Source organism: Aedes albopictus, chromosome 2, assembly GCF_035046485.1.
Source record: "Aedes albopictus strain Foshan chromosome 2, AalbF5, whole genome shotgun sequence".
NCBI classification, from domain to species: domain Eukaryota; kingdom Metazoa; phylum Arthropoda; class Insecta; order Diptera; family Culicidae; genus Aedes; species Aedes albopictus.
The window spans coordinates 475,355,624-475,369,438 of NC_085137.1; the positions used below are offsets into that span (position 1 = coordinate 475,355,624).

Here is a 13,815-nt window from a genome sequence, read left to right on the forward strand (position 1 = left end):
ACATCATCTTGCTGTAAAAGCTTGTGAAACGTCAAACGCAATAATGTTTACATTGAACAAGCTGTGTGGTTGCGCCAACAGAATCTTCTTCACAGCTTCTAGCTGAAAGAGTGTTCTTTAAACGGCTACGAAGCGCTGCTGTTTTGTGTTTTGGCAACATTACAAAACGTACTATAAAAGCAGCTGTTGTAGTGGCTGGGACTCTTACTCGATTTGCACATCTTCCGGCAAATCTTCCGGCATTGAATTAAAGTGCAATAAAAGCAACCCAAATAATTTCACAGCACATACATGGATAGCTGTAAAGAATTTGTGTAGTAGCTATATATCCCGCTTAGTTTGTTTTGACAATAATGTTTATATCCGACATGCCGTGTTGGTAAACCAACAGTTTCTTTATTACAGCTTCTAGCCGTAATGAAATCGCATAACGGCCTTTAAAGCGCTGCTGGTTTGGGGATTTGTCAGTATAACGAATTGTACTGTATAGTAGCAGCTGTTTTGTTAGTGGGGACTCCTATTCGATGTGTTCAAGTTTTCACATCTTCCGGGAAATCTCCCGGAGTTGGAATAGAGTGGAGTAAAGGCAGCCCCAGTGACAAGCAATGAATTTCTGAAAACCGAGTTTGGTAGCTGTATGATGCTTGTTTTGCAGTCGTCTATTAGCTTACGATTTATATTTGACTAGCTTTCCTTTTATTCAGCGTTGACTGCTTTTACTCGATGGTTACACAACAGAAAGCAAATGACTGAAGCTTATAGCGCTGAAAATGTTAGTTGGGCAGGTGGGCCGTGACCTGGCGAGCATTGGGCGCGACCAAAGATGGAGAGCGGCAGCCACAAATCGAGTATTGTGACGTAGGGGTAGGCGGGGCAGTATGGACACCCGGGGCAGAGTGGACGCCCTCAATATTTTCAAATATACTCTTTTGAACTTTTAATGAATGGAGAATATAATCCATTTATCTGAAACGTAATTTCAGGAAAGAAACATTTAAAACTAAAACTATACTTGATGTTACACGAAAAAGTTGCGCCCTCCGTTTTTTTTTTGTGCATGGCAATTATAATTTTCACACCATCTAAAATAGAATTTAGTGAGTAATTAATTGCAGGTCGATTAAAACTTGATATTTCTAGAACACATGCAAGTAGTTTTGCTACATTTACATGCTTAACATTTATATATTTTCTTCTTTTCTATATAAAAAAAATCTAGTTTAAAAATATCTTCTCCTACCGGGGCAGAATGGACACTCATCTTTTTGAGAGAAGTGGCAAGGGAAAAATAAAACCTAAATCACAAACCAACCAAACTCTTCGATTTCAGTATATTTTCGGTTCAAAGTTCACTATAGTAGATATAGAGTGAAACAAATTGTTCAACAAACGACAACAGTGGAAAATAGTTGTTCTAGGCACAGCTGTACATGCCGACAAAAACAAAGCTTTATCCAAAACAGCCTGAATTTAAATTAACTGCACAAAAATGAACTACTTCGGCATTTTATTCATCCATAGTCCTAGTTGTTTTGTAATGAAATAATTTTATAGGTGTAAATAATGTACGAGATTCGTAAAAGTCTCATGGTGTCCATATTTCCCCATGGGGTGTCCATTCTGCCCCGTATGCTTGAAGACGGTCATGAAAAACTAACAATTTTCGAAACATTTTTTGAAGATGATGAATCATATTTTTTCGTAAACACTCTTATGCAATAGCTGCTAAATAGACTTTAAAAGATACCATGAGCATGAGCATGAGCATAGATGACCGCACAATTCGTAGTTGCTACTCCGTGATTGACCAGAGCAATCGAAATTGCACAAGGAACCAATGAATAGGGCTTGGGACTAGCTTACTATTCTCAATGTACACAGTTCGAGAGCTCTCAACTTTAATAAGGTCATTAACGGTGTCGGCCACGTCCTTACGGTCATCGAGGATGGGAGGGAATGTTAGTAAGACCTGAAACGTAAGACAAACGTTGTTATAAAGACCGCGAATCGCTGCATCTCCACGTTTGTCTCAGGAAGGATTTTTTTGTTAGTAGGGTAAGGTACATTGTCAGTCCGGGAGTCACCTATGGTTAGTGATATGATTTGACAATGGATCAATATACACAAACCGCCGTTAACAACCGACCACTTTTCGACGCAAAAACTAGCCAAAAAGAATATTCTATCGCGCGTCTCCACTCCACTAGGGAGCAGAAACCTTTAGTCTATTCCACACAGAAATACACTGAACGCGACTCACTTGTCGGCGCCCGGATTTTTTTTCTCGACCGGCGAGCCCGAATTAACATTTTTCACTCTTTTGTGTAAATGCAAAAAATGAAAGAAAATATTTATTATCAACTAAAAGTGTATTGGGAACTAGCGCCGACGGGAAGCGAAAAATTCGGAACCGACTCGAGCCACGACGCGTCCACCGCTCACTGAATTCCGAAAAAGCGGCCTGTACACTTTGCTTCCAAAAACTCACTAAACCGCCCCGTACGAAGATGAGCACAGTCCGACTTTAAAAGAATACACAAACTTTTTTGACATCTTGGCAAGTAAAGTTGGCAAAAACCTTAGGGTGTCCATACTGCCCCGCCTCCTCCTACTATTGTTGATTATGTCTTGTCTTAAATGTGATGTTGAGCAAATTAATGTAATGTGTCCTGTATAGGAGTTCCGAAACGGAAAGAATTTCTGGATGAAGTTTCAGTCCCAGATTTATCAACTACCAATTAGAATTTAGAAACATCTGCTTGATATCTCAGAACTCGGGTTTTCTACAGGATTTAATTTGCTTCCTAATCACTCACTCGGTATGAAAAAACTTCTACTTCTTCACGGAACGATTTACTTGTGTTTTCTTCATACCAGCAATGTAGTACTCTGGTATAATTTACTTCAGAATTGATACTGAAGGGCTAAGTTAGATACTGTTTGTTCATGCGACCCAAATAGGGTGGGGCGGGGCAAGATGGGTCACCTAAGAATGGATCACCATAACTTTGTAAATACAAATCGTATTGGTTTGTATTCGTCCGCTACTCTTTATTATACTAGTTAGCTATGCTAAAAGTCGATAAAAAGTTCATTAAATACAAAATATGATGTTAAACAAGCAGTTTTAAAAAGTGATCGATTTTGCGCCGTGAAAAAAGTGCGGGGCAAGATGGGTCACCTTTTAAGTAATTCACATTTTCTCAACGAAAAACGTCAAAATATAAGATTTGTTCCGCATTCATATATGCTCCATATCCATACTGAGTAAACAAGAGCTACTAGTTAACATTTTATAAATTTATTTGGAATATAAAAAACTTTACGATTTGAGTGGTCCTAAGGCGACTTGAAAATCGATGTTTTCACTAAAAAAATATCATAATTTTATGTTATAATTTTGAGTGTTCATTCCGCTTGATTGAAGTCATTTATGAGATAGTCTTGTAATAAAAAATAAATAACTTTTGATTGCTCCAAAAATACGTTCAAAATTGAAGGTGACCCATCTTGCCCCGCGGCCGTTTATATGGAGATTATATTTTATTTTTTATTTCCAATAAGAGTGAATATTTTTTCAATCCATGCCCCAAACTTTTGTATACTCATGCTAGTCATCTAACAAAATTATTAACATAATCATAACATGAGTAATGCGCCCGAAAATGGCACTGACCCATCTTGCCCCGCGACCCATCTTGCCCCGCCCCACCCTATGTACTTTTTTTTTTCCTTATGTCGTAAACTCACCTCCAGATTACACCGGTCCACGTCGGACGGCAACCGGTAGTTGGTGATCAGCAGCAGATGGTACGGGTAGATTTTGGCCGGTTCGTGCACCAGCATCGAGTGCGCCATGTTGGGCAAGCTGCGCCGAATCGGCTGCTGCGGATAGTGATAGGACAGCGCACCGGAGTAGGTGCTCGAGGCGGGAATGTCGGCTCCGAGGGCACGCCGGTCGCCTTCCGTTATTGAATCGACGGATACTGGGGGAACGTAAGGGTAAGAAACGACGTTAGAGTATGTCTGGTGAAAGCTGGTTTTTTTTTCGAATACTTACTATCGCTTTTTCCGCAGCTGAACTCCGTACTGTGGGTCTTATCTCCCAGTCCACCGAACGAGAAATCCTAGAAATGCACGTGGGGAAAAGTTAGTCAAAACTTCTAGCTTTTATTTGGATGTTTAATTACAAACCAAATGCATGCTTCAGAACCGCACATGTCCAAATTAATTCAAGCGTGTTTAATATATGTACATGCAGTCGATGTTTACAAAAGTCTCTTCGGATCTCAAAAGTTACTAATTGTTGAATACATGCAATCAAATTTGTCATTTAATTTATAAAAAAAACTTCTATTAACTTCGACTTTGAATGGATTGAATGAAAAAAAAATACAGTAGGTAGTAACAAAAACGAACCTATGTAATGAATATGAAGAGAAAAAACTACTTTTTAAATTATTTTTTTCGATTTCTTTTTCTACGATCAAAAACTTGGCCCGCACGCAAAAAGATTCTACCTATAACTGTTCTTCATTTACAAAGCACATGGAATAGGCGGGGTGAATTATTTGTTAAGCCTTCAAAAATAAAATGTTCCATCTATGTATGTTCGATTCTATGAATAGTCTTATTAAAAATATGCTGCCTAGGGCCTAGAGCCTTTGCCTTATTGAAATTTAACATGCCATTAGCAAAACAACGTTGACAAAGCGGAAAATTGGTTGGTTGCATAACAAAGAACAGAACATTTCGAAATAGAAACAAATAGTTTACTACAGTAAAAGCAGCTTACAGGAACACCGTGAGCGGAACCAGATGTAGCGGAACTGAAGGTATGCGAACGAGGGGCCAAGCCGTAACCCGGTTTAGGTACTTGTCGTAAGGAACTCACCACTGCGTTGTTTTTTTTTTGGTTTGGTTGGATAAAGTATCAAAGTTGGTTGAATGTGTAGTGTTGTAGTGAGCGGAATGTGTTAGTATATGATGGATCATGTTAAATCGTTCGGACATGGTTTGAAGAAGAGATGGTAGCACAGCATGAATGGCGGGTTAGTCCAAATCCGGCAAGCAATTGGTTTCGGTACGGGAATAGACAAATAAGCAAACATGTACTGTTAGTATGATGTATTATTACTGTTTGAATGAGGTCTACGACGGTATTACAGTGAAGACATATTTCCAATTACGGCCTATTGCAGTTTTCAGGTGTAGTATTTGAAATTTATAGAAATAACCTGGAAGTAGCGTCCAATTGCATAGAATTGTACCATGCCAGGGTCGACAACATCCAAGAGGAGACCACTCGTATTGTAATCAGGAGTCAAATACTTAAATGGATTCTTCTTTTTTAGTAAGAGATTGAATATTATGGCCACATTGGTTCCAGAAGGATTCTATAACATTCCCCAGAAAACCATTCCCCAGAATACCAATCCCCAGAATTCCATTCCCCAGAAAACCATTTCCCAGAATGTACCATTCCCCAGAATGTACCATTTCCCAGAAATCCATTCCCCAGAAATCCATTCCCCAGAATGCACCATTCCCCAGAAATCCATTCCCCAGAAAAGCTTAATATACTCTGCTAAAAAGTTTTATTCGATACACAAACAGTAAAATGTTGATCATAATGATATGTTTACCCCGGACAGACATGTGATACGAGTATGATTCCTGTACAACGGTACGCAGTGTCAAGAAAATTCTAACAAGACTGACTTGAACTGAGAGAATTTTCAGTATGGCACTCATTTCAAGCGCAATTGTACAGTGATTCTTGTATCACATGTGTGTCATAAGTATTATAGGCAAGGATTTTAACATTATAGTGTTATTACGAGCAAATATCTATTTCTTGTACGGTATATGTAACAAATTAAGGTAAAAATGTATACATACATACATATCCATAAAAATATTCTACAATGGTTCAAACGTTTAATTACCATTGTACACAGTTGCATGTTGATATTTAAACCTATCTTGAAAGTTCACAAACTGTTAGTTGCGTTGCTATAAAATGTTTTGTTTTTGACAGATTTGTGAAAATTGTGCAGCACTTGTTTTACGATGAATAACGTTTTAAAAGTGATGTGCAAAATTTACAGAGAAAACGCATATTCTTCTGATGTTGTTCAGTGTACAAGATACTGAAGACTCAACTGACCACGTTTTTCTTTGCAAACGGTTGGAGGGATCTATCCCAATGGCTGTTCCTAATTATTCGCTTCAAAGGCTCTTCATTCATGCGGTATGAGAAGGGCTTTCATCATTATTCCAATACTATGGAATGGAATAAAAAAAGTGAACATATAAGCAGTTTTAATGCCAACAATTCTAAATATGTTTAATGAAGAAGGGAAAAAGTATCATTGTTTTCCTTTTGGCATTCAAAAACCCAACAATGTTCCTTCTTTTTAAACAATATTCTTCTTAAATTTAAGGCAATTAGTAAATTTTTTAAAGTTATAACTGCTTACATTTTCAACATAGATTCTCCCTTCTTTTCTACATAGGCTGTTCTTTCGAATTGCACTTTTCAGGAAATTATGGGCATTATTACAACCACCGGTGTTAAATTGCTGTTATATTTATTATATTTTTTTTTTTTTCAAATTTCTAAACATCTGTGCTTGTGGTGCCGATTGTAACTAGCCTAAACATTGTAACTCGAAAGAACAGCCTATGCAGAAAAGAAGGAAAAATGTATGTTGAAAAAGTAAGCAGTTGCGATGCCAATAATTATACCAATAGCCTAAATTGTAAAGGCAAATCATGCTTATTTCCGAAGTTTTTCTTGTCAAATAAGAATTTTTGGCAGGATGTTTCTTCCGGTGATTTTTTACGAACAAATATTTGATTTTTAGCTATTAATATAAACCATTCAGAATTAAAGCAATAGTTTTATTTTTTTCTGGGGAATGGTACATTCTGGGGAATGGAATTCTGGGGAATGGTACATTCTGGGGAATGGATTTCTGGGGAATGGTACATTCTGGGGAATGGGTTTCTGGGAAATGGTTTTCTGGGGAATGGTACATTCTGGGGAATGGAATTCTGGGGATTGGTTTTCTGGGGAATGGTTTTCTGGGGAATGTTATAGAATCTCCAGAAGTTGACTACTAGACCTGAAACTTACAATAGGATACCCAGATTTGTTTCTCCATGTTCCTAACACAGTGTTATTACACGTCGTTAGTATATTGTTAGATTTGCACCACGATGCCTAGCCATAGCCACAAGATACGAGAACGAGTACAAGGAATAGCGCGTCCAATCGAGGGAAAAGAGGAACTTACAGAGCTGTAACCGTTTCTTAACGACGAAGGTGGCAGCGTTGAGGTTTTAAATCCGTATCCTGGCTTCGGAGGGGACCTATACGAGTGGATGGCTATTTGTGGGCATTTGACGGTTGTTCATGGGGTTTTTCATTTTAATCGGTTGAGAAAATAAAACATAATCAACTTAAAGATGAGAGTTTCCTGATCACTGCGAGTGTTCGAAAAGACTTACCATTGTAGCTGGGCGCGTTTCCGATGGCACGGCCGACGGAACCACGGTAGCTGGTCGATCGATCGAAGTATTCGTCTTCGCCGGGTCGATGATGGTCCAGGTTTCGGGAGGGCGATGCACCCACTGGGGATTCGTACCGCAGGCGGTAGGTTGGCTCTTTCGATGCCGACGGAGTGCGCGAGGCATTCCGAGGATCGAGGTTCTCCCGCTTCCAGTGTTCATACTTTTTATGCTCCTGAAGGTCCTTCAGGATGACCTTGCCCATACCCGATGATTTTAGCTTACTCAATTCCTCTTCCTCTTTCTGGAGGCGCCTGTGAAAAGATTTAGAGAATATAGATGTATTGAAATATCAATGAGGATGCTTGGTATGAAGAATACTCACATTTCAGCTATGTTTTCTTTATCCTCCTTGTTCTTCGCGTGGTGATCGACCTCATCGTCGGATTCAATGTTCTTGTAGGAATCGGAATAGCGTCGCCGCCGCTCCGGATCCGTGTAGGGATAGGGCGGTGCCGGGAAGTCGTCCCGTTCAATCTTTGGTTTTTCGCCTGGCGGGGGCTTCTTCGCTCCCGGATAGTGACTCAGCTCGATCGGTTCCTCGTTGTTCATACCGGGGCTCTTGGGACGGGGCGTCTCCGAGCGGATACTGTCGACCAGCACCTTCATTGCGCTACGGCTCCTCGAGTGCGAACGCGATCCGGACGCCGACCGGTGCCCACTGCCGTACTGGTTCGGACGATGGAAGTGAGGCGACACGGGCGCTTTGTCGTACGGTTCAATCGGTTTTCTCAAATAGTGCGGCTCATCCGTAAGGTAGCTGTAGGTGTAGATTCGGGCAATGTCCTCAAATCCGTGACGGTTGTACTCTCTTAGTATAAGCCCTGGGCTGGTGGTACGATGGTACTGCGGCATTGAAGGAAATTATTCAAGAAAATTATAGTTATTTTACTTAGGTTTCACAAAAATGTGACTTGATTTGATAAGTTTTAAGTATGGAATCCTTGAAGAATCGAGAATACCTTGTTATAAACCTTCTAGTATAACATCACGGGCTGCAAAACGAGTCGATAAGGAGAGCGTCAAAAATAGCTCTGGTCCTCACAAGTTCCTACCTCATGCTTCCACGAGTCAAGCGATGACAAAGACCACCAGCTAATTGTTGTGTGCTTAGCTGGTAGTGCATGCTGGGCACTGTTGTCCTTCTGACTTCAGCTAGATTGAGGAGGTACGGCCCGAGAGTTTGTTCACCAAGGGTGTGCGACTCCAACAGCGTCTTTTCTGGCGTCCAGAAAACCAAATCGACCACGTTCTAATCGACAGTAAATTCTTCTCGGATATAACTAATGTCTGCACATATCGCAGTGCGAATATTGATTTGGATCACTACCTAATCGCTGTATGCATACGCTTAAAACTTTCAACGGTTATTATCACGCGTTGTAGGGGTAGGCGGGGCAATATGGACACCCGGGGCAGAATGGACACCCTCAATATTTTGAAATATGCGAACTTTTTTGAACTTTTAATGAATGGAGAATATAGTCCATTTGTCTAAAACGTAGTTTCAGGAAAGAAACATTCGAAATTAAAATTATGCTTGGTTTTACACGAAAAAGTTGCGTCCTCCGTTTTTTGTGCATGGAAATTATAATTTTCACACCATCTAAAATAAGATTTAGTGATTAATTTATTGCAGGTCGATTAAAACCTGATATTTCTAGAACACATACAAGTAGTTTTGCTGTATCTACATGCTTAACTTGTTTATATTTTCTTCTTTATTATATCAAAAATCAAGTTTGGAAATATCTTCTGCTGCCGGGGCTAAATGGACACTCACCTTTTTGAAAGAAGCGGCAAGGGAAAAATATAACCTAAATCACAAGCCAACCAAATTCTTCGATTTCAGAATATTTTCGGTTAAATGTTCACTATAGTAGACACATAGGGTGAAACAAAAAACGACAGAAGTGGAAAATAGTTGTTCTAAGCACAGCTGTACATGCCGACAAAAACGAAGCTTTATCCAAAACAGCCTGAATTTAAATTAACTGCACAAAAATGAACTACTTCGGCGTATTATTCATCCATAATAGTTGTTTTGTAATGAAATAACTTTATAGGTGTAAATAATGTACGAAATTCGTAAAAGTCTCATGGTGACCATATTGCCCCATGGGGGTGTCCATTCTGCCCCGTATGCTTGAAGACGGTCATGAAAAACTAACATTTTTCAAAACATTTTTGAAAGTGAATAAATCATTTTTCTTCGTGAGCATTCTTATGCAATAGATGCAAAATAGACTTTAAAACGATACATGTATCAAAAAACTAAACTTTTTTGACATCTTGTCAGGTAAAGTTGGCAAAAACATCCGACTAGAGAGTGAAGCAAGGCGAATCGGATTAGTCATTAATGTGTCGAAGGCAAAGTACATGATGGCAAAGGTCTCCAGGGAGGAATCACCGCGCCCGCCACCTCGAATTTCTATCGACGGTGATGATATCGAGGCAATTGAAGAATTCGTGTACTTGGGCTCACTGGTGACCGCCGACAACGACACCAGCAGAGAAATTCAGAGACGCATTGTGGCCGAAAATCGAGCTTACTTTGGACTGCGCAGAACTCTACGATCGAACAAAGTTCGCCGTCACGCGAAGTTAACTATCTACAAAACGTTGATTAGACAGTAGTCCTATTTGGGCACGAAACATGGACGCTTCAACGCGCCCTTGGAGTTTTCGAACGGAAGGTGTTGCGTACCATCTACAGCGGAGTGCAGATGGAAGACGGGACTTGGAGACGGCGATTGAGCGTATTTCCAATTATTCATGAAATCTTATACCAGTAACAGATAGAGCAGACTCTGCTCTATTTGATAAAGGGATAAGTTTATCTCTAAACAAGCTGAATAAAACGGGAAGGAGTTCCTTGATGGAACAATTTGCTGAAGGACGCAATACAAATGGGGGGCAAAGGGTATGCATCCTCAGAAAGAATTCCTAGACGAATCTTATTCTTCTTCTTTATGGCTCTACGTCCCAACTGGGACTTGGCATGCCTCGCTTCAACTTAGTGTTCTTTGAGCACTTCCATAGTTATTAATTGAAGGGCTTTCTTTGCCTGCCATTGCATGAACTTGTACATTGTGAGGCAAGTACAATGAAACACTATGCCCCGGGAGTCGAGAAAATTTTCCCGACCGGAACGGAAACTTAGCCTAAACCACTAGGCTAACTGGAGACCTAGACAGATACTGGAGATATATCTAGAGGAATTGCTGGAGGAGCATTTTAGTTTTAGTAAGTTAAAATCGTTATTTGTTATGCGGTTTTTATAGGCTCTGAATATCCGAAATAACCAATCATACAAAGGAACGGTGCCCCTACTCCTATTGCTAATCGAGGTATTCCTATTTTCATCCTATGGAAAACAAGAATGAAGTGTTTTCGATTCAATACAAGGATTCCAAACTTATTACTTATCAGTACCATGGATACTATAATAAGACAAGATAGTTTGTAGTAGTACAATTAAAACACATCAATTACACACAACAGAGGGACGTGGTAAAGGTGGAAGTATGAAAGCAACGGTGAAACTTAAGACAAAAACAAGAAGGAAACTAACCTTTCTATGCGTGTAAGGACTATAAACAGAACCACTCAAACTTGGTGTTTGTGAAGGATACGAAAACTGAAAAAATAAAGTTAAAAACAAACCCCAGTGCACAAATTATTTTTTCATGCTGCGTCAGAAAAAAAGTAAAATAAAACTTAATGGTAATAATAATAATAAAAGTGGGATAATGGAGATCATTGAACTACATTTGATACGTTTTGTGAACAAACCATTTAGACTTTCAAATAAGCCTAAACAGATCAAATGCATTTCATGGAAACTAAATAATTAATAAAAAATAATCGTTACTAGAGAAATCAGGTAAGAATAAGAAGCATCGAATTGAACAAAACTAGCGAAAGCGAATGCTTCTCTCTATCGTCAAGATCGACTTACAGTTCTTCCCATCCCGTTTACCTGAATTTCACTCATTGCACTTGTACTGGTCCGGTCGAATTCGGTTTCTGTGTTGAACCCATTGGTTTCGACCCCATTCAGAATGCCCGACTCGGACGACGGACCGGGACCACATCGCGGATGCCATATCGCACCCCCTTGCAGGTACATTTCCTCGCCATCGCCGAACGGATCGCCACACTTGGTGCACCGGGCGCACGTCGGATGGAAGTGATGATTGTCGCCAGCCTGCAACACTTTGCCGCTGATGTACCGATTGCAGTAGGCACACTTCACACCGAACGATTTCTGGAAATCCTTCTCGCAGTACGGCACACCATCCTTGCCCATGTACTCACCGTTCAGCGTGACTCCGCAAGCGTTACACCTGAAAGATTGAAAGAGGGTTTAATTTCTTCATGTTCCTTACACAATTATAGAATTCTTTTACTTGAAGCACCAAATGTGCCACTGCCGATCCAGGGCGATCAGCGCCTGACCTTCCTTCAGCTGCTGGTGACATCCGGCGCACTCGTTCGGGTCAACGTCTTTGCTATTCTGCTGCTTTCGGATCGCTTCCTGGTGATGCTGAAGTGTGGCTGCCTTCGTCGGACTGGAGGTAATTTCTTTGATCGTCTTCTGCTCCTGTTTCTGTTCGATTTGTCTCTTTGGTGACGCTGTCGCAGAATTGGTGGTCAACTGTTGGGTAGCCGGCACCGGTCCTTTCACACAGTTCTCGCAGAGCACTTCTTTGCCGGTGTTTGTGACCTTATGGAAAATCGTTTGTTTTATGAAAAACACGTTAAGCATGAACCCAATTCAAGTCAGGTGGTGGGCATTGTATAATAATAGCAGGGCTGATAACTATCAGTGCCATCAGTAATCTCATGCTCCCATTTTCATCCTATTCGAAAACAAGCGATTACGGCACCGATTGACTCCGTTCTTTTTGTTTTCATGGGTGCTCACTTCTAACAAAAAATACAAAAATAAGAAACAAAACAAACAGCGCTTCAATCCTTTGTTTTTCGTGGGATGAAAATGGGAGCCACATGCTTAATAAGGGAACCAATACCCTATTACATGAGACAGCAGCAATGGGCAACACAAAATTAATGTGATAACTGAAGCTTATGGAATCTAGGATCGGAACGATATGTGGAGGTTTTATGAAACTGTCAGTAAAATGACAGCAACAAAGGTGGGCTCAGGAACAGGAAACAAAGTTGATGACTCTCAAATAGTAAAATCGATACTGGATTAAGATAGACAGGCGTAAACAATAAAGTGGCTGATGGGAAGAACGAGATCCGGGTAGAGATTTTTAAACAAGAAAGTGCATTAATTAACTCACAATATTCTTATATAAAGATATGAGAGGATGAAGAATGCTCAACGGCTTGTTGGTCATCCATATCAATTCATGCTGATACATATTCATATTGAAAAGGATACAAACAAGATCAAGTTTTGTCCATCAACAATTACTTGGGCCATTTTTTTTTTAGAAGAACTTAACAGCATTTAACTCAGTCTAATTAACGTAAATGATGAAAATTAAACAAATATATACCTACTTCGTGATTTGCTTCAAAAAATGTGACTTAGTTGCTATCAGCCCTGTTAATTATCAAGAATCGACAACGGCACAAACACGCGCCTAAACCTACCTTACTGCCCGACTGGAACGCTTGTTTGCACTTGCTACAGGTGAAGCACTTCTGATGATATGTGTTGCCCATGGTCGAAACTACCTCGCCCTCGACGTACTGATTGCAAGCGGCGCACTTGGTACCGTACAGCTTCTGGTAGTCCAGGGTGCAGTAATAGGCGCCATCCTTCGAAAAGAAGCCGCCAGTCGCCAGCGATTTGTTGCATTTGGTGCACTGAAAGCACGTCTTGTGGAAATATCGGTCCGAAACACGCAACACCTCGCCGGAGCATTTTTTCTGGCATTTGCTGCACTGGATTTTGGTTTTACCTGTGGGGAGAGAAGCGACAGGAGAGGAAGATTGTAATTATTATCGATTTTCCCACTTGTTTTATGGGTAGCGGTTGTTTATGTTTTTCGCGATGGTACGTGGATTTATTTTCACACCTAGCGAGCCGTTCGATCGGTCGGTCGGCGCGGTGTACTCAGCTGCGTTCCAGGTCCATAAATAAACGTGAAACAAGATTACGTAAGACACTTCCTCGCCCCAGAAGGGACGGCGCCATCTTCAACAGGCAGCAAAACGGGTGCGTGCAAGCTGCAAAGCAAGCAGTCAACTCGCACCGTG

At 40.5% G+C, this 13,815-nt stretch overlaps 1 protein-coding gene across 4 annotated transcripts in view; it reads right to left on the reverse strand.

The window, feature by feature from the left end:
- The window catches only part of LOC109418021 (actin-binding LIM protein 2), an 82,568-nt gene that overhangs the window by 8,076 nt on the left and 60,677 nt on the right, over positions 1-13,815 (reverse strand). Inside the window, exons 2-10 of one of the 4 annotated variants that reach the window (XM_029870750.2) lie at positions 13,207-13,517; positions 11,988-12,304; positions 11,558-11,924; positions 11,150-11,215; positions 7,901-8,421; positions 7,516-7,829; positions 4,796-4,896; positions 4,061-4,127; positions 3,751-3,986 (exon numbers count right to left, since the gene is read on the reverse strand). In XM_029870750.2, the coding sequence (XP_029726610.2) occupies positions 3,751-3,986; positions 4,061-4,127; positions 4,796-4,896; positions 7,516-7,829; positions 7,901-8,421; positions 11,150-11,215; positions 11,558-11,924; positions 11,988-12,304; positions 13,207-13,517 (2,300 nt within the window). Of the gene's footprint in view, positions 1-3,750; positions 3,987-4,060; positions 4,128-4,795; positions 4,897-7,301; positions 7,394-7,515; positions 7,830-7,900; positions 8,422-11,149; positions 11,216-11,557; positions 11,925-11,987; positions 12,305-13,206; positions 13,518-13,815 lie in introns of all 4 variants that reach the window. The other 3 variants (XM_029870751.2, XM_029870752.2, XM_029870753.2) reach the window with 3 other exon arrangements.